Source organism: Protopterus annectens, chromosome 6.part0, assembly GCF_019279795.1.
Source record: "Protopterus annectens isolate FY-2018-M chromosome 6.part0, PAN1.0, whole genome shotgun sequence".
NCBI classification, from domain to species: Eukaryota; Metazoa; Chordata; order Ceratodontiformes; family Protopteridae; genus Protopterus; species Protopterus annectens.
The window spans coordinates 261019937-261042203 of record NC_056737.1 but is presented as its reverse complement, the minus strand read 5'-3'; the positions used below and the strand labels follow the sequence as shown (position 1 = coordinate 261042203).

At 38.4% G+C, this 22267-nt stretch overlaps 1 protein-coding gene across 1 annotated transcript in view; it reads right to left on the bottom strand.

The window, feature by feature from the left end:
• EXD2 (exonuclease 3'-5' domain containing 2) overlaps positions 1–22267 on the bottom strand; it is a 630247-nt gene that overhangs the window by 483111 nt on the left and 124869 nt on the right. Inside the window, exon 3 of the mRNA XM_044073504.1 lies at positions 18762–18847. Coding sequence (XP_043929439.1) covers positions 18762–18847 — 86 coding nt within the window. The remainder of the gene's footprint in view (positions 1–18761; positions 18848–22267) is intronic.

Here is a 22267-nt window from a genome sequence, read left to right as displayed (position 1 = left end):
CCACTCGATGTTTCTAGAGAGCAAATTTAGACCTGTAGTGGACCAGAATCCATATATATTACGAGACACCAAACAGTTTCTATTAGATTTGTATGGTTTTCTAGGTTCCACTACAGTAGAGGTCGATTATATACTAGTGACCATGGACATTCAATCCCTGTTCACAATGATACCCAATGAAGAGGGGATGAATATGGTGGATAGCTATCTTAGGAGGGTTTCTGATTATACATCTAGTGACATTGATTTATTCATGAAATTGTTGAAGGTGGTGTTAGAATCTAATACCTTCTGTTTTATTGACAAGCTGTTCCTCCAAAGAGATGGCGTAGCTATGGGCACTTCCTGTGCCAATAGCTACGCCAACTTGGTTATTGCAGAATGGGAGGTTAAAGAGATGTTTAGGAGTGAACTGTTCAAGAGACATGTGTGTTTCTATCGTCGATTCGTGGATGATTTGTTCCTCCTCTGGAATGGTTCTAATACACAATTAGGTAGCTTTGTTGGGGAGCTGAATGATAGCACCAGCTACTTGAAATTTACATTGGAATCCTCTACACATAAAGTGTCGTTCCTGGATGTGTATATAGAGAAACTGGATGGTGGCATTCTTAACACTGGTTTGTTTAGGAAACCGTGTCATAGGAACGCCATGCTTCACCGTACTAGCATGCATCCTGGCTTCGTCTATAAGAATATAGTACGAGGCCAGGCAATGAGAGCCTCTAGATATACTCCTATTGACTCTCAGTTTGCGCATGAAATACAAGATCTTTCTGCTAGGTTCAAACAGAGGGGATATACTGATAGAGACCTGAACAGGGGTCTAATAGAGGTGGGAGATTTGAGATCAGGAAGAGCGGCTCCCTACTTCTCAGAAGGGATTGTGAATGGATTGGATGTCGGTCTGGTTGCTCAAGCGAACACGTTAGACAATGTTCCATGTTCGGTTTTCTATACCAAAGATATAGGCTCCATTAAGGACATTATTAGTGCCCACTGGCACGTCTTATCAGTAGACCCCGAAGTACAACGGATAGTTGGAGAGAGACCCAGGTTCATATATAGAAATAAAATGAACCTTAAGAAAATGCTATGTTACCCTAAGCCGTTAAGGGAGATGGGTTCAGTGGTTGGCCATCCTACTGCTCCTTGTGGTCACTGTAATTTTTGTTCTTACATTGACTCGAATATGTCATTTGTCCATCCCTTAGGCTATGGGACCTTCTATATGAAGGCAGGTGGAAACTGCATGTCCACCAATGTGGTTTACTTAGCTACTTGTAACACGTGTCCCGCATTCTATGTTGGTAAAACCAACAGATGCCTTAGAGATAGGATGCGGGAACACGTATATCACATCAGGAAGGCCTCCTTACGGAATGCCCTGGCCAAACATGTCAAGGAGACTGATCCTACACATAAGTTCAAATTCAGGATTATGGAGAGGTTGTGGGATACCTCTAGGGGTGGGGATGTCTCTAACTTAACAGAGTCCAAGGAAAGCATTTGGATCATCAAATTAAGAGCTGATGTTCCACCAGGCTTGAATGGCACAGTCCCCATTAAACCTTTTTTGAAAATGAGGAGACTTAAGATCTGAATATTGATAGCCCCCTACAGGTCTTTATGGTATATATTTGTATATATATATCCTATACATTTTGGTTTTACTTGATCTCACGATCCACATTATATCCTATTTTATTCTTTTTTAGATAAGTATGTTTTAGTGGTGTGTCTAGTTTTATGATGAATTTAGGATCCACACTGATCAATGTATTTTGTTTTATTTTGTTTAGTTAAGTGTGTTTATGCAGTATCGCTTGTGATCAGTTGAATGGATTTTTTATTGTGCTAACAATAACATCATTATCATTAGTTTATTTTTGGTCATTAAAAATGATAGCATTAGATGCTAGTTCTATATGTTTTTATGAATAGTCATGTTGCTTGCATATTAAATGTATATATAGATTTGAGTGATATTCCTTTAAGGGTTGAGTGTAGTTTCCCGCCACAGACCGTATTTAAATCTGTTTTTGTAACCACAATTGGTCTGATGAAGCTATAAGCGAAAGCGCTTACCAGTTGTTTTATGTGCACGCAATAAAGATATTTTGATCTTATATTGGATTTTGTGGATTTCGTGAAAGGTATCCTGAAGTTCCGGCTTTTTTACATGCTTGGTATATATATTGGCGTTGGACAGAATTGTTTACATCTGCCTTTATACAGAAGAATTTGACTGCTGAATTCTATCTCTGCTCTGCACCCGGTATTTTTGTTTGACTTTATATTTGTTATTGCTGCCTTTTACTGGGTGCACTTACTCCGTATAGACCTTTTTCTATTTTTGTTTTATGATTACATTGGGGCCAGATTCCATAACACCTGCTCCCAGCGCAAGTGGTCACTTACTCTGAACAACTTTTTTTGCCATCAGGCCCAATGTGTACCCAACTATCTATAGTTCACCCTTTTACACTTGCGTTGGTCTGTAAAATACCTTCATTTGTTCCCCACCCACAACAGTCTCCTCCCTTTCTGTTAAGGCTGGTTAGCTTCCCACTTAATAACCCTTCTGTATCACAGTACTACAAGCCAATCACAAAATTATTTTTGTATCACAAATGAATATAAAGTCAGATATGCAAACAAAGAAAACTGAAAACTGCAAATGTTTACATAAGTTTAGAAATGAAGCAGCATTACAGAAATCTCTTGTGCTTACATCCTTTGGTACCCTTTTCTTTCCTTATCCATTACAAGAAAATAACAGACCCATCTGGAGTTGCTTAAAAAACTGATCTCAGGTTTATATTTTAAAGGATTATTTTGTGTTTAGTTTAGAAAAAGGTCTACTTCCTTGGTTTAGAGAAGAATATTTCATATGTTGCATTTTTATACATTCTAGGTTAACAGCAAGCCTATGCATCATTGAAGGTCTGCGCAAAGCTCAGAATGCTTGCGTGTGTGCATTTAAAGTCTGTGTTTGGCTCTATGTATGAGCTTATGTGCATGTGTGCATTTTTATCCTTTAATTTCTCCAAGTCTTTTGGGTTTCTAATACCATGACGGAGTCTTTTGGGTTTCTAATACCACGACGGGAATGGACACCATTCCCAAGTCAAAGCACGATTAAAGTTCATGAAATTAGTACTGTCTGCCAGTAATGCTCTTCGCAGCACCCACAACGTGCCCAGTAAGGACTCCTGCAATTTGTACAGGGTTACATGGATTAGTAAAATATCCAAATACGATTGTAAATTAATTTTTATGAAGACCCGTTGCTCCAACTACTATTGGAACTGTCTGGCTATCTTTCTTCCACATGGCTCTGGTTTCTGCCTGCAGATCCTGGTATTTTATGACAGTCTCTCTGTACGCAAGACACTTTGGTCACTGGCAGTGGCAATTTCAATTATCAATGCTATTTTTGTCTTTTCTTGGACCACTACATCCAGTTTTCTAGCATCTATATTTTTAACTGTCGGTAATGGGTTAGCCCATGTGATATAAACCTCATTTTTATAGGATTCATTTGTGGCTCATGTTTCCAGTGTTTTTCAGCCACTTCGATACCATGAATGTCTGCACAATCCCCAGTGCAACAGTCGCACCACATCATCATGCCATTCAGTATACAGTCCGCCATTAGTGTGTCACAACCAGCAAAAAGTGTGCGACTCGACGGTTTCAAATTGGGTTTTACAAAACCTACATTTGTATGTTTCTCCCACATGTTCAACGGACTTTGTAAACCAGCATGTATGTAGCCCACTATCTTGGGCTGCCAATATTAACCTTTCATTTCTTGGTTTGAATTCACCTCTCCATAACCATTCCTGCATTCGTTCTTCATCAACATGAGGCTCTTCCAGAAGTTTTCTATACCTGCAACTATATTTATGTTTTTTCCACATTTCTTGATTTCTCATCTTGTCCTTCACCTTATATTCTCTCTCTCGTGGTTTTTGGCACATTTAGCTGCTGCCTGGTTTTTATCCACTTCTGGTTGACTTCCATTCCTGCTTGACATAGATATGCTTCTGCTAGATTAAGCAGAGACATCAGCTTAGATTTATGCGCCTCATGTTTCAAAACTTTCACTACATTTGGATCTTGTGAGGTCAAGTAGATGTGTGCAGTCCCACGACTGCAGATCTATACATGTAATCAGTTTCAAGGAGGTCCATCCCACATTCAGAATGGGTAATATATAATCTTGGTATACATTGATTTTTATAAATCATTTGGTGAGCATGAAGCATCCTTCTTGTTTTAATATCCAATCCATCCAACACTTTTTGGGGCCAGTCAATCACTCCAAAACTTTAAGTTTTTTCATGAAGAGCTAATCGATTTATAGCTTGGATTTTTTTCCTAGATGTCAATGCTATTCTGAAAATTAATTTAACTCTTCCTTACTGAGTTTTATTCGCATCTGTTCGTGTTTTATTGTTGATCCTTCATCAGTTCCCAAGTATTTATACATTCCCTCTTGTACGTTCTTTTATATCACATTCTTGTCCCAAACTGATGTTTTCCTCTTGCTGCAGTTTTCCTTTTTTAAAGGTTCCTTCTGCACATTTATCAAGACCAAATGGCATTCCATTTTCATCTGAAAAAGTTTTGACAATCTGCAGTTGTGCTTTCAGTTCCTCATCTGATGAGCTATACAGTTTTACACCATTGACAAATAGCAGATGAGAAGTCATTAGACCTGTGTAGGTCTGTTTATGCACGTCTAAAGTCTCTGTGTATGTTAAAAGAATTCTATTAAAAAATAGTAATTTATACTGTACTAATATCAGAGTACAGTTAACACACTGAATTTTGTGACAATGGTGAACACACAAATGTTTAATGTATTGCTTGGCTTGCTGAAACGGCCCAGTCTGCCTTTTCTCAAACTTAACTACAGTGGCTTGCTGCCAGTTCTGATGGCTGTAATAAACAGCAGTCAAACATCCGATAGCTGTAAAAGTGTGGCATTTACAGCTATCTCACTTTAAGTACCAGTTAAAAATTAAATTTTGAAACCGTATTATCTTCTTTCAGGAACAATTAAAACTTATTTAAAAATTAAGACTTAATCTCATCTGTATTTATTCAATAGAACATTTAAATCTGATTCCAAAAAAATAGCAGATTGGTTTAATAGATTTTTCTCACACCCTTTACCTAATATCAGTATACAGTAAACTGTGTTAACTGGAACTCACACAACCAGAATGGGGGGAGAGAAATTACAGTACAGTATGAACAATTAAGTTATTCATGTGTTGCACCCCCCACCCCGCCGAAACACTTACGTTTTTAGAGTTTTAAAAAGGAAGATATAAATTCCCTCTTCTCCCCAACCTGAGAACAAGTCAAACCAAAAAAGTCAAAAATCGCTGTCACTCGCTCCATACTCACTCACTTTGCATCAGATTGAGCACCCTCTCTCCAATCACACACAACCTCGTCAGCTTTCATACATCTCTCAAATCTCACACTTTCGCTTCTGCTTTCATACATACACACACACACTCTCTCCAATTCAATCAATTCCAATCTACACAGCATACCACTGAAAACCGTTCTGCATACCACACTTTCGAGCGAAAATATAAGTTGAAAATATTATTCCAGCTAGGCTTTTAATTACTGTATTTCAATATTAAAATCAAATCAATACAGTGTTTATGGTATAGTATATGGTACAGAATTTTGGTATGGTATAATATAGGGTACAGTATTTGTCAAGTTTTTCATAGTAACTCTGAAGCAACCAGAAACTACATTTATCCGGAATCTATCTATCCCCATGGGTGCTGGTTATCCGTGTTTACTGGGTTGCAGAAAGATAATTTACATTTATAATATTTGCTTTTAACATACCGATTAACAGTGTAGTACCGCCATTGTGGAAAAAAGTAAATGATCTTACCTTTATATAAAATGGGAGAAAACATGAATCTATAACGATTAGCCTCACATCAATATTATGCAATTTTTTTGAGTGAACTACGTCAAAATTATTTATGGACACAGGAAATCATTCAGCGAACCTTGATCTAAACCAACATGGTTTCAACACTGAAAAATCAGTTTTATGACCAGGTGACCTTGAAACTTTATTCTGCTATTGTGAGATGGTCTCACATATTGACCTAGAAAAGTCCTTTGGTACTCTCTCACACAATTGTTGTTACAAGGCTTATGAAATAATACAATTGGTCAAAAATGGATCATAGTTCTAACAGTATAACTGATCATATACAACATGTCACAATTAAAGATCATCCTTCTAATTATTTACCAGTGCTATCTTTTTCAGTCCCACTGGTTGGACCCTTTTTGTTTAATCTGGTGTTTCAAGAAATTCTATTAATAAAAACCACTGGCAGGCAAAGTATAGAGATGATTGCACAGTACGTTTTTATGCTAGACTGCAAGGGGATTATACACCAGTAACAGAACTACATCAGTTTTCTTCTTGGGCTGACAAGTTAAAGTACAGTTTTGTACCTACCATAAATGTAAATGTTCGAAGATCCACATTGCTGCAGTCCTTACACTTGGGTAGTCCGCTGTCCTCGGTCGGCCCGAATATCAAAGTATAAGGCTGACGTCGGTCAAGGCGCATTTGACTGACATCAGGACGTCAGGGTACAAATGCGCATGACCGACGTCATATCCTCAGTCTTTTCTTGCCCCAGATGTCAGAAGACCCTACAAATAAAGGTCAAAACCAAAAGACAGCAAACAACCAACCCACCACCCTTGCACTAACTATATGTACAATATATACAAAATACACAATATGTACAACCCAACCCACACAACCACCTCTAACTACAGAGGGAAGGAGGGAGGAGATTGGACTGCAGCAATGTGGATCTTGAACATCTACATTTATGGTAGGTACAAAACTGTACTATGTTCTTCATCTCACATTGCTGCAGTCCTTACACTTGGGTAGAATCCCAAAGCAGAGGTAAGGGAGGATGGCTAACTACAAGGAAGCAGGAGCTGCCAAGATGCCCTGCAAAACAGCAGTGGCAAAACCAGCCCTGGATTTAGAGTAAAGTGGCAGGTGATAATGCCTAGAGAAAGTATGCACTGAACTCCAAGTAGCTGCCTCCAAAATATCCTTGGTTGCCACTCCTCAAAAGCTGTTGAAGTGGCAGTAGCCCTAGTGGAATGAGGCCTAATCCCAGCTGGAATCTCCTTGCCATGATGGGAATAACAGAAAGCAATGCAAAACCCAATCCACTTAGAAATAGTTTGTTTTGACACAGGCTTGCCCTGAGAACTCAAAGCAAAAGAAACAAACAACTGCTGAGATTGCCTGAACCCTTTAGTTCTGTCCAAATAATATCGCAACTGCCTGTGTACATCTAAAGTGTGCAAAATCTTTTCCCCTTTATTTTGGGGATTTGCATAAAAGTAGGCAAATGAATAGTTTGGTTTAAAGCCACACTAGAAACCACCTTAGGCATAAAGGAAGGATTAGTACGTAATGATACCCTATCCTTATGGAAAATCAAGAAAGGCTCAACCGCCATAAGGGCCTGCAATTCAGAAACCCTTCTTGCAGAAGTAATTGCCAACAAAAAAGCAGTCTTCCATGACAAATATTTCAACTCAGAAGTAGCTGCAGGCTCAAAAGGTTGTAGAGTGAGTTTCTCCAACACAAAATTGAGATCCCAAGCAGGAGTAGGAGCTCTTCGTGGGGGTCTTATATTCTTTGCCCCTCTAAGAAATTGCTTGAACAAAGGATGAGAAAACAATGGTGGGTCACAATCATAGTGAGCCGAAATTGCTGCAGCATGAACCTTAATAGAAGAGAAAGACAAACCTTTGTCCAGTAACTCAGTAAGTTATTGAAGAGCCACACTCAAATTAGGCTCCGAAACATCAAAATCTTTTGCTGCGCTCCAAAATAAAAATCTCTGCCATTTATCTGCGTACACTTTCCTTGTACTAGGCCTTCTAGCTTCCAAAATCACATTCAAAACTTGTTGTGGAAGTTGAGACCCTTTATGGTTCAAAACAGAATATGCCAGGCTGTTAGGTGAAGAGAGTGAAGTTTGACATTGAGCAAATGGCTGTCCTCCTGTGACAACAGGTGTGGAATCGAAGGCAAAGGCCATGGAGGCTTCCGCACCAGACTTCTCAGTAATGGGTACCAGTGCTGTCGAGGCCAATCTGGAGCTATTAAAATCATCCTTGGCTTGTCCTGTCTGACCTTTAGAAGTACCTTTGGGAGGAGAGGCAGAGGCGGAAAGGCATACACATGAAGATTGCTCCAATTGAAAGAAAGAGCATCCACTTTCCAAGCTGTGGGATGAAACCTTTTGTGCAAAACTTTGGCAGCTGATGGTTTAGTGGAGAAGCGAACAGATCTATGTCTGGAGTTCCCCATGACACTGTCAATTTCTGAAACACATGAGGATCCAATTTCCACTCATGGGGATCCATAATTGCCTGCTCAACACATCTGCTAAGGAGTTCTGTGCTCCTGGCAGAAACCTTGCCTGAAGATTGAGTTGTAAATTGAGAGCAGTCTCCCACAAAATCATTGCTTGCCTGCATAGAGGATAAGAATGCGTTCCCCCTTGCTTGTTGATTTACCACATGACAGTTGTGTTGTCTGTTAGAATCAACACCTGCCCTGGAAGAAGTAAATCCTTGAAAGCTATTAATGCAAACTGGACTGCTAACATCTCCTTTAGATTGATATGTAGATGCTGTAGTCTGGCAGGCCACTTGTCTTGTATCCACTTTCCATTTAGATGAGCTCCCCAAGCTTTGTCTGAGGCATCTGTCATTAAAATCTGACTCGCCTCTGGCCGGGTCACAGAGAGTCCCTTGTTTAGGTGACATTCCTGAGCCCACCACAAAAATTCCTTTTGAATGCAAGGTATTATTTGAATGACAGTGTCTAGATCCTGGCAGTGCTGTGTCCATACATTTTTGAGATACCATTGTAGCTTCCTCATATGCAGTTTGGCATTGGGAAGCACCAGAATACAAGATGCCATGAACCCTAAGGCTTGAAGGACTGTCCTTGCAGTCAGCCGGACTGATGAGATAGCTGATGGAAGTAAAGGGATAGACTCTTTTGTTTGTCCGGGGTTAAAAGGCCATCTGGGATGCTGTATTCAGTCTCACACCCAGAAAGCACATGTCTTGAGAGGGTACTAGACTGGACTTTATTTCGCTCACAGAATACCCTAGGCATCTTAGCACTGCTATCACATATTCCAAATGACGAAGAAGCTCTTCCCTTCCTTGAGCCAGAATCAGGCAGTCGTCCAAATAAGGATAGATCTGTATTCCTTTCAGCCTGAAGAAAGCTATCACTGGAGCCAGAACTTTTGTGAACACTCTGGGCAGTAGATAAGCCAAAGGGCAATGCAGAGAACTGATAGTGAAAAGTCCCAGCTCGAAAACGCAGATACTTCCTGCAACTTAGTCTGATAGGAACATGAAGGTAAGCCTCCTTGAGATCCAAAGTTACCATCCAATGATCTTTGCCCAGCAGAGGCAAAAGCTGTTGTAACGTCAACATTTTGAACTTGGGAATGTCCAGATAAGTGTTGAGGATAGATAGATCCAAAATTGGTCTCCACGTGTTCCCCTTCTTTGGTACTAGGAACAGGCGAGAATAAAATCCTAGGCCCACTTCTGGCATAGGGACCGGCTGTATGGCCCCTAGTTGAAGTAACAGAGAAATTTGTTTGTGTGCCTCTATTCTTTGTTGAGGAGGAACGTCTGGCATGCCCCTGAACGGAGGCAAGGTATGGAAATAAAACCTGTAACCTTGGTGTATGATATCCAATACCCATTTGTCTTGGGTAATTAAACTCCAATTTTCTTTGAAAAGTGCCAACCTTCCTCCCAAAGGTGCTGCCAGACGAGAAGGCTCTGGCAGCTGAAAAGGTAGGTCATTGGGTCTGTTTACGAAAGGACTGACCCCTGCCCTCACCTGAAGACTGTGCAGGAGAACTCCCTGTTCTAGGCCTGAAAGAGCCCTGAGCTCTGCCCCTACCACGCCTAGATCTACCCCTAGACTGGGAATCATAAGAAGGATACGTCCACCCTTTAGCAGGCCAATTTCTGCTAAACTTTGGAGGCTGAACCTGCAAAAATCTTTAACAGTCTGCATAGACTTTGCTTTGTCTTCCATTTTCTTTAAAACTGCCTCAACAGGAGGACCAAACAACACGTCAGATTGTAAAGGAGCATCTAAAATCCTTGTTTTAACATGTTCAGACAAATTTTGATCCCTTAGCCAGGCGTGCCTGCGAAGAACTGACCCAGTGGCAGCCACCCTAGACGAGGCCTGTACAGCATCAAAACCAAATTGCAAAGAATGCTTACCCACCTGTTCAGAAACATGCACTAAATCTTGCAACTCTTTACAATCAATACCTACTGCCAGAGCATCAACCTTAGACTTTAATTGTGAAAGGAGATAGTTTTGGTATTTCAACATGTGAAACTGGCAATTCAAAGCCCTCATAGCAAGAGTGGAAGAAGTATAAACTTTCTTTCCCCATCTATCCAAGGCCCTAGCCTCTTTGTCTGCAGGAACCGGATTCTTAACAACAGAAGCCTTAACACCTTTAGGCCCCTGGCTAACAGTTTCTGGGTCTGCCCTAGGACTCTTAAAAGATACTTATGAGCTTCAGGCACCCTGTAATACCTATCCGGCTTAACAGGAGCAGGAGGCAAAGAATCAGGATTAAGGGAAGCCTCTGTAAAAACATCTTCCACTACATCCAAAACAGGAGGTATAGCCAAAGGCCTATGCTGGGGTAAAAAAAATTCCCAAGCCTTTTCCTGGAATCAGAGAGGTCCTGACCTTGCCACTTAAAATGCTCCCTCATGGAATGAAGAGTTTCTGAAAAGAAAAATCCTCAGGAGGAGAAGCAGAAGGAGTAGAATCATCCACATCAGAATCAGAATAAGGAGAGTACTCCTGCAAGTCTTCAGCCAAGACTCTGACACATCTGAAGCCTGCTCAAAACCCCCAGCTCAGGCTCCACCCTAGGCCTCTTATCAGGAGGGGGCATAGAACCCCTAATCAAAGTAATCAAATCTTCTGCCATTTTAAGCATATGCTTCTTGGGCACAGTACCTGAAGAGCTAGGGGTAACACCAACTGAAGCTAAACCTGGCCTGCCCCTGGGAGAAGCCTTAGAAACAGAAGGAGAGGGCCTAGCCACCCTTGGAAGGGAGGGGAGTATAGTAACCTGAGAAGCCCCCTCAGCTTGACTTGCCTCCTGAGAGGCCACATCTTGCAATACTAAAGTCTCACCCTGGGAACACAAAGAAACCTCCGGTGGAGCCACCGGCTCCACCGACACCTCTAAAGAACCGGCGTCCGGTACAGACGGTTCTTCCAGCCTAGGCTTAACTGCTTTGTCCTTGCGCTTCTTTGTAGAAGCGGGCGTCGGAGCATCCGATGGCATTTTATAATTGCACCGCTTCCCAAAGACTAACCGTGCACAATCCAATCTCCTCTTAATAGTGCGTTTATTAAATCTAGCACAAGAGCGACAGCCAACAACGTGGTGCTCAGGCCCTAAGCAAGGAATACACAAAGTATGATAATCTCTATGCGGTATCTGTTTCCCACAAGAAATGCAATTATTGACTTTTTCTGACATCCGGTAAATCACTGAGGCAAGAAAAAACTAAAATATTCCCCAACGGGGTACTTAGCCAACTTTGAACTCGGTCTGAAACTTCGAAATCGAAAAATCTCAGAACGCCAACCGGCACTTGCAATGCTGCTTCTGCATCGGACCATGCGGCAAAAAAGACTGAGGATATGACGTCGGTCATGCGCATTTGTACCCTGACGTCCTGATGTCAGTCAAATGCGCCTTGACCGACGTCAGCCTTATACTTTGATATTCGGGCCGACCGAGGACAGCGGACTACCCAAGTGTAAGGACTGCAGCAATGTGAGATGAAGAACATCTTGAACTTTTGTCATAATACAGGTGAAGCAATGCATTTCAAAAGGCCAGTTATCACATCTGTTTCTTACCGGAGTCACTTTAGATGGAGACTAAACCTGGAAATACTTATCTCTTTTTGTAACCATGTAAATATTAGGAAAACATGCTCCTGGATTAATAGGAGACATTTTCAAATCAACATCTTTATGCGATGAAGATAACTTGGTTCTGCTTTAAAAACATATATATTCAACCTTATTTAAAAATATATATTGAAACTTCTTTAAAAAATATATATTCAAACTTCATTATACATCAGCTTGTTTTTCTCCTATAAACAGGATTTCACTTGCATTTCTAGAAAAACACCTCGGGATATTAACAGAATGCCTTCTGTCTGATGCATTACATATCAAGAACTAGGTAAAGTTTTGAATCTATATTCACCGCATTACAGGCAAACCAAAGTGAAACCTATTAATGCTTGCTAATTTTTTTTTTTATAAATACTTTCAGGGAAATCCCCATACTGTACTAATCTGTGAAGATGTGTTGGAGTGGGGGATTCAGATTACAGTTGTGACTTTCACGGCTGTCAAGTGCAGTGGAGAACAAGTCTCAAATTATATATATATATATATATATATATATATATATATATATATATATATATATATATATACACATACACACACATATATATATATATATATATATATATATATATACACACATACACACACACATATATATATATATATATATACATATATATATATATATATATATACATGTGTGTGTGTGCGTATATATAGAAACACACATACGGTTGTGTGTATATACACATACATACATGTGCTTGTATACATTATATAGTAAACCATATAGATGTCTGCGTGTCTATCAGTTGTGTGAACGACAAGCTGTCAGCACGTATGCTGCTGAAAATCAGATTGTCGTTTATACAATGTCAAGTATATGGGGTAGAACACTTATGCGAATGCAATGCTGCATTAGTGTGTTCGACAAATTGCACAGAGCGTGGTATAGTGGGTATTGGAAATTGATCCACATCTTCACTGTAGTGTGATCTTGGAGGTGGAATTTATTATCAGGGAGTGTGGGGGTCTCCTGTAGGGATATCATGGGATATTTTCGGTGACAATGTTGACTCAAACATGCCGATTGTTTGGGTCAATATTGTGTAACAGTCGAGATTCCGGGTTTGGCGGTTTGCTTTTCAATGAGCATTTACATAGTGGCATGTATCAAATAATTAACAGACATTCTCTCTACACTGATGTCAAGGAAAAAACAAATGAGAGAGATATGTTCATAGATTAGTACTAAGCTAACTGCCCTTGCGAGCCATTTTAAGCCTAGACAATTATCCCATGTGAGACTCAAACCCTGCACCTTGTGTTTGTAAGGCAAACAACTTAAACATTAGGCCACACCATAATTAATCAGTGTACTCTATAAGCCAAACAGAAGGGAATTTACTGCTTCTACTGCTGCAGTGGCTACTGGTGTTATGTATCCACGCAAAAGGAGATCAGTTGTTTACAGTAGCAACAGGAGGTGTAACTGTCAACAGCATAACTACATCTTGTTGCTTTCTCATCACCATGGCAACCACCCAGCTGAAACTATGGACCCTTTAACTGACACACTGCTCACACATCGCAATGAAGCAAATACTAATGCTAACACCACGGTTAATAATGATCTTTTATTCACTACTCGTGACAATGACGCTTCTCATTTTTTGTCTGCAAACCAAAACAAATCATTAAATACTCCAAACAACGGCAACATCTGTGCATGGACTGAAGGATTCCAGCAGAAGAAAAGAGAATTTAAAAGGAAGAGGGAGAGGAGTTTCCAGAGGTTGCGGTATGCGCAGATATCAATACCTTGGCTCCAGGATAAATCACCAGGAGTTTCCTGCGCAATTAAATAGGGTTTTCTTCATCTAATACACTATGAACTAATAAAAGTACCAGGATAATAGTCACTTATCTAGTGATGTACATTTGAAACAAAACAACTGAGCCATAATATCAAGACGGTTTAAATAACAGACAATGTACAAAATTCACAAATCAAACACTGATCCTTGTTAACTATGTTACTAATTGTAATGACTTTACCAGACTACCTACTGTAAAAAAAATACTAAACTTTAAGACTACCTACTGTACAAAATGCAAAAGTTACTAGCAGAGTATCTACTGTACAAAATAACTTCACTAGCAGACTATACTGTACAAAATTTGCATACATACACTGCACCACTACAGACAGAACCCAACAATTCTAATGATTCTGTAGTTAACATAAGTAAGCCCTTACAACAAATTAATGTTGCCGTTATAAATCCAACAGGAACTTTTCCAATGACCACATCTCCATTCTAAAAAAAGGACTAAAGTTTATACCTGCACAAAGGGCAAAGTTATCAGATATTTTACTGGATTTATGCTTATCTGCTAGAAATTAAACTTGCAACTTCTTCACAGTGACACAACACACACTAACAACTCTGACTCCGATACTAAATGATGTACACACTACATCTTTCAAAACTAATACACCTAAAAGCCTGTTCAAGCCTACTTTAAATAATTCTATACATATGTTTATGAAACTGAGAGCGATATCAGAAAAATGTGTTATTCTACAAATGAACATAAATGACATTAATAATACATCGGCTAAAAGATCAGCACTTGCCGAATTGACAGACAAAACTTTACGCATTATGCGTGCAGATAAAGTGACTGGTCTAGTCCTAATGGAACAAAGTGATTACACAGAAAAAATAGAAAATACTCCATTTCTTTCAGTTAGTCGATATCAAAATAATGAATAAACATTTCTTAGCTATAGCTAAAACTCTAAAACAACTATAAACTGATAATGCTATTTCCAATGATGAATATATCTTCATGCAAGTGCACTTGATGAATATATTTTCATGCAAGTACACTCACCAAATTTAGGAAAGCTTTTTGCTATAGCCAAGATTCATAAAAATAAAAGCAACCCACCATTTAGACATATTTCCAATAAAAAACGAAAACAGAAAAAAAATAGCAGAATTTCTTGATGCTATTCTTAATGCACTAGTACAAAACACTATATATATATATATATATATATATATATATATATATATATATATATATATATATATAAAAACCTAAGAGATTCTTGGGCATTTTTAAAAGTTATATGAGATAAAAAGACTTAGACTGTACATTTGTCACTATGGACATTGAAGCATTATACACTAATATTCCCCATAAGGGAGGACATTTATTCTACAATGAACCGAAGGAAAAAAGCACCAAAGGGACCGTAGAAACTTTTTAATAAAATAAATAAAATCATCCAAAGTAATTCATGTTAAGCACTTTCATCACCATAAAATGACTTCATCAGAACTTACCAGGGCTATACTCCACATTTAAATACTCTCCCACCAATAACTGCAAACCAATCAATTAACTAATTTAGTCAGCCTTTGAACATTTAAAGCACCAAGTACAACAAATGTTAAATTCTGAGCATAAAATATATATGCATTAAATAAAATTCGTACATTTTTTAAAAAATTCATATATCATATATATTCATGTAATTCATAATTTCATCAATCTAATATAAAGCTTGGTCTGTGAATAATACATAGTTGTGAAAGTGTATTCCGTTCAAAAACAGCTGATATGCCCATGTCAAACTAAAACATGCCTTAAAATGGGGCTAGAAACACTATCTAATTTGATTAGCCCTTTCCTTTAAGACTGAAAATATGGATATGTGATCATTTAAACCAGGGTAAAAATTTGCAGCCAACCTGAGCTGCCACATTAATTCCTTTTTATATAAATGATTTTTCCAATCCCCCCCCCCCTCACATCCAAACTCACTGAATCAACAATGGCAAACTTGAAACCAGTGTATCCCACTGCAATCCTGACCGTCTATAGAGGGCGTTTGTTTCCTTTTGATGTTTAATTTCATACAAATGCTCGTATATCCTGCATTTCAGGGCACACTCTGTTTTCCTGATGTAGAACCCATCACAGGTGTTACATAATACAATACAGACTATCTTGTTAGTATAACAGTTCCCTTTCCTCAAATATATTACACTTCCAATTCTATTATTTAAGGTTACCGAGGGTACCTGAAGGATGTATCCACAATATGAACAATGTCCACAAAGTTTAGTATTTCCTCCATCGTGTGCCCCCATCCACTAGTTTTCTCCAAGTTTAACTTAATGTTGCTACCAACCTTCATAGAAAAAATTGGTTTCTCCCCTACCTTCTTGTTGGTCTTTCGGCTTTTCCCGTTTAGGGGTCGCCACAGCGCAACTCCGGTCCGTTAATGATTGGCATTAGATTTTCACGAATGCCGAGGTGCCAGCTCGACGTTCAACCTTCAACGAAGGCACGCCCATTTACGCATGTCTTTCGAACGCCCACCCAACCGTGGGGAGGACATGCAGACTCCACACAGAAGGCACTCCAGCAGAGAATCGAACGGGAGAACCTCTTGCTGTGAGGCAACAACGCTACCGCTGCACCACCACGGACTCTCCCCTACCTTCTTGTAAACCTCATTATTCACTTTGAATATACCTCAGTTTGTGTGTAAAATCTGCTTAATCTAATTAGACAAGGGACTATGTTGAATAACACATGCCCGATTGTAGTTTCTAATATTAGAATTCAGAAGGGTGTCCTGTTCTGGTGCATCCCCAGATTTATCCATTCCCAACTCCATCCATCTTGGATCCAACCACGGCACTATCACTACCCAATAGGGGCTTATATCTCTTCTCCCACCAAGAACCTCCTCAACAATGGGTTCTATGTGGGGGGGGGGGTATCCCCTCTCAAAAAACATGTTCTTCAAAAATTCAAGCCCTTTTATTACATCTTCTCTGTCTGAAGATTCTAGCCACCCTAACTGCCTGACCCTTAACTATGCTTTTTTTCTGATTTCTAGGGTGGTGACTCAATTTAGGTAAACATTACAGAATGTTGGTTTCCGATATACATTGGATTTGAAACCCTGGTTGGTCTTAGAAATCCTCACGTCCAAAAAGCTAATTTCTAATTTATTCACCTCATAGGTAAACTTCAAAAATGATGTGGTTTGATTCAAATATTCCATAAAAAGGGCGATATTGTCTTCCTTCCCCTTCCATACAACAAAAATATTATCCAAAAATCTTTGATACACGAGTATATCAGCCCGAAAATTTACTATTAAACACCCATCATACTTCCCAGCCAAACAGGACCAAGTTGGCATACAAAGGGGCACAGGCCGCTCCCATGGCAACACCCCTGATTTGTTGGTAGTACTCACCCTCAGAATATATAAAGTTATCTAAAACATGGGCCATAATTTCACAAACCAGTTGGAGTTGTCCATGATCTAAAGTGGAGCAAGTCTGTAAAACATCTTCAAAAAGTTCTATCCCTTCAGTCCTAGGTATACCTGTAAATAAGTCCTGAATGTCTACAGTTAAAAAACATCAGACCATAACTCTGGTTTTAACTGTCCCAAACAGTCCCATGAATCCTTAAGAATATGTGGTATCCCTTCCAAAGTATGTCTACAAGTTTTATCCACAAAGACAGCCAGCTTGTGCGTTTTAGACCCACTGGCCGCTACAACAGGTCTAAATGGTGGAGAATAAATTGTGGATTTTAGGTATACCAAAAAAGGCAGGAACCTTAGGATATGCATTAACAAGAAATTGTGGGTTTCAAACGAAATGGTTTGTCCTAATAAATATTCCTCCAAGTAACCATCTATATGTTGATAAGCTATGTTAAATTTGGTTTTCTGAAACCTGGGAGGTAATTATTTTCAGAAAAATAGCATCCCCTGCATGATAATAGTCAGCATTAAAAAGAACTATTGCCACCCCCTTTGTCTGGGGTCATAATCCTAAGGGTCCTATCAGCCTTCAATTCCTTCAATAAAGTCCTTTCCTCTGTAAATTCAGGTTAGAATAAAACCTCTTCTTCTGCCCATAAATCTTATATTTCCTCCTTAACAACCTTTTCATAGGTACTTATCAGGGGGTGTTAAAGGTGGGTTGTATGTACTATGTACTATTTTTCTTGACCCCACCACCTCCTTGGTAGAAACTAGTGGAATCAGGCCTGGTCCCAAGGAACATGATCTGAAAATTTTACTTTCTAGTATAAAAATGTACATTCACTATGACCTCAGCTAAATCTGGAACTTGTGTGGGGACAAACTTAAACCCCTTGGAGAATAAAGTAAAAAATTCCTTTTTAATTTTCTTAGAGGTATAATTGTAAATGTTGGACCCACAATAAGAATTAATATGGTCACTAGTCGTTTCATCTCTGTTCAATAACAATTCCTGCCCCTCCCCGGTTGCCAAATCCTTTCCATAGATTCCCCCTGATAATGTGCATATTTCCTTTCCATATTTCTGCTGGCTATTCTTTTCGAGCATCTGGGAACTTGAAAATCCCCCATAATAGAGTTATTGCTCCCACCTGTACTCATTAGTCCTCAACCCCTTCATCACCTTCATAAGCTTCACCTTGAACTGAATCAAAGTGGGATTTTTCATTCTCCCTCACATCTACATTTCTCTTTTTATAGGATTTTATTAATGGGGCAAACCTCATGGAGTTCATATTGTTGTACAGCTCTGTTTAATTTACGTTTTGTCTTGGAAACTGTCCATTACACTTGTTTTCCACCCTGTTAATTACTTTAGCATACAATCCTTCATATTGTTGGAACAAGTCCTCCAATATGCTTTTATTCATTCTATCCAACTCATTTTTCAATATTCCTTTAATTTGGTCCTGATTAAAAAAAAAAAAAAACACCTTTTCCAACAATTCCAGGCCCCATTTGTAAAAAAACAGGTCCCCAAAATCATTAATATCAGTGTCATAATATAGACCAAAGGGAAATTTAAAAACAAGTAAACCTTGTGGTACAATTTTCAGACGAATACACATTAAAATACATAGTTTCAATCTGCAATGTTTTATATTTGTAAAGTTCCTTTTCAAAAGCAAAAAAATGGGAATAGAAGAAATCACATTGTTCACTTTCTCATTAACGTTTTTCACTTCCTGAAAATTATAATTCTTTCAACAAATTATCAAAACTTCTTAAGCATACCAGCATCCTCTACCAAAGAAGGAGCCGTTCCACTAACATGATGAACACTATTAGACTTCACAGTCCCCAAAGGAACAACCTGCAAGGACTTGGTATTTACAATACCTTTTTTTGATGTCCTGGATGCAGACTCCCTGCCAGCATACCGTCCTCAACCTGAATAACTTCAATGTCCTAGCCATGATAAACAGCTCCGTTGGTCAGGGGTATGGACTGTCTGCTGAAAATTTGAAAAGCCTTGGCCCTGTTGATTAACATGCTCCCGTATGTTACGGCTACCTTGATGAAATAAAGCAGCCGTGATGACATCATGACGTTTCCTTTGTTCATGGACCTCTCCATCGGAAAGAATGGGGGTTTTCTCTTCTACATAGGAGCCTGCATTCCATATCTCACTGCTGGTAACCATCTCTGGGGTTCAAAAATAGCCGGTTTGTGCCCCATAGCTAGAAAAACAGTTCCAACAGTTTCGAGACCTCTCCTCTCAGCTCCGTGACTTACCTTTTTAGGTCGCCGATCACCCCTGCCTGCACAGGTTTCACCTCGGCTAATGTATTAGAAGAGTTCAAAGGATCCATAGGTCTCCACACCACAAGATACGAGAAAAAACAAAAAATAGGTGTGTTGGTGCAGAAAAGACAATGAACCAAAGAAAAAAACCCACCATAGGGACCGCAGAAATTTTTTAATAAAAACAAATAAAATCATCCAAAGTAATTCATGTTAAGCGCTTTCATCACCATAAAATGACTTCAGAACTGACCAAGAATATACTCCACATTTAAAACACTCTCCCACCAAATAACTGCAAACCAATCAATTAACTAATCAGTCAGCCTATGAACATTTAAAGGACCAAGTACAACAAATGTTAAATTCTGAGCATAAAATATATATGCACGGAATAAAATTCATACATTTTTAAAAAAAATTGTATTTTATATATATATATATATATATATATATATATATATATATATATATATATATATATATATATATATACACACACACACACACACATGTTCATGTAATTCATAATTTCATCAATCCAATATAAAGTTTTGTCTGTGTAAAATGCATATTTGTGAAAGTGTATTCAGTTCAAAAACAGCTGATATGCCAGTGTCAATAAACTAAAACATGCCTTCAAATGGGGCTATAAACACTATCCAATTTGATTAGCCCTTTCCTTTAAAACTGAAAATATGGATGTGAGATCATTTAAACCAGGGTAAAAATTTGCATTCCTAATCTATATCATACTGAATAATATTTTTTTCTACTTTAAAACATCTACCAAGAAATAAAAGGTGTAGTGATGGGATCCAAAATTGCCCCAGCCTTTGCTAATACAGTCATTAGCAAATGGGAACTTGAATCTGTATCTAACAAACTATGAACATGCTTTTTTTTTTTTATATAGATGATATTGTATTTGCATGGAGAGGTAATGACAGCCTAAACTCATTCAGATCGGAGCTACAAACTACTACTGGGTTTCTTAACCTTACAGTTTCTAGTAAGGGTCATGCTTTTAACTTCTTGGACACACACTGAACATCTCACTTCTGGTGAATTATTGTCCACTGTACACAGAAAGGATACATACAAGAATAATTTCTTAGATCACACAAGCCATTATCCATATTTTATGAAAAATAATCTAGTCAAAGGACAGCTCATGCGTATTTCCAGACTGAAAAATCACGACAATGAGTTCAAGACACAAGCTATTTTTTACATGAGAAACTACCCACACAACCTACTTAATTTACTACATGAGGTAGTTGCTAATAGATGCATTAAATATTTCTCTATCTTCAAATATGGTTTTCGTCCTTTACCCAAGAATACCAATTGAAACAAAACTTTGAGCTTTCCTTTACCAATTTCCAGAGATATGGCCAATATCAGACAGATTATTACAAACTGGGACATTTTAACAGATTCTCAACAAGTAGGTAGCACACTTGGTTCTTCTCCTGCTTTTACTTTTAAAAGGACCAGAAACATATGCAGTTTATTGAGAGAGAGAGAGAGAGAAAGACAATTTCTAATTAACATGCAATACACCACTTCTGATAATGCAGGCATGTACAGATGTAACAGATTTGTAAGTTTGCCCAATACATTTATGTTGGTAATAACTTCACTTTTTCTCATTGCCAATACACCGTCTCATTTCATAAACATTTTACCTGTCACTCTTCCTCTGTAGTATATGCTAGTATTTCTAGTTCTTGTTTATGTTTTTATGTAGGTAAAACGTCATCTAAACTTTCAGATCGTATTAAGGAACATTTAGGAGCTATAAGATCGCAAAATATGAACAATGCTTTAGCAAAACATTGCTCCATTTGTCATAATTTTATACAGTGTCAGTTTATTGTGTTAGAGCAAGTTGATTTTATTTTTTGGGGATACTAATTTACTTCTCAAAGTGAAAGAACTAAGTGGCAGTTACTGCTTAATTCTGAAGCTTTACCAGGATTAAATTAAACCACTTATATTAAATGTGCTCTCAAGTGGCTAAGTTAATGAATAATGTATTTACTAGCACTACAATTTTATTCATGTTTCTGTCATTCATTGGCACATTTCAAAATATTACTCCGTTTATTGGTTACTGTAAGCAAAGTCTGATGACATTATATTGGTTACTGTAATATCACATGCTCTGTAGCGCTTTAATAGCTGTACTACAGTTACCGGTATTATATTCTGATGACGTTCTAACAACCATAAAGAACGAAAGCTTAATTTTCTGAAACGCCTACAGTGTCATTATATAATGGCCACAGCTTATGGTTTTTGGTATACTTTTTCGAAGTTTGGTATTTATTTATACACACGCACATATATATATATATATATATATATATATATATATATATATATATATATACACACACACACACACACACACACACACACACACACACACACACACACACACACAGATATATACACATACATACTAGCTGTACCCGGCCACGCGTTGCTGTGGCTCAGTCTGGTTAAATGGAAAAGAAAGGAGAGAGAAAGCGCACGTTTCTAATATGTTTAATTTCACAATGCTTGTGGGTATACAA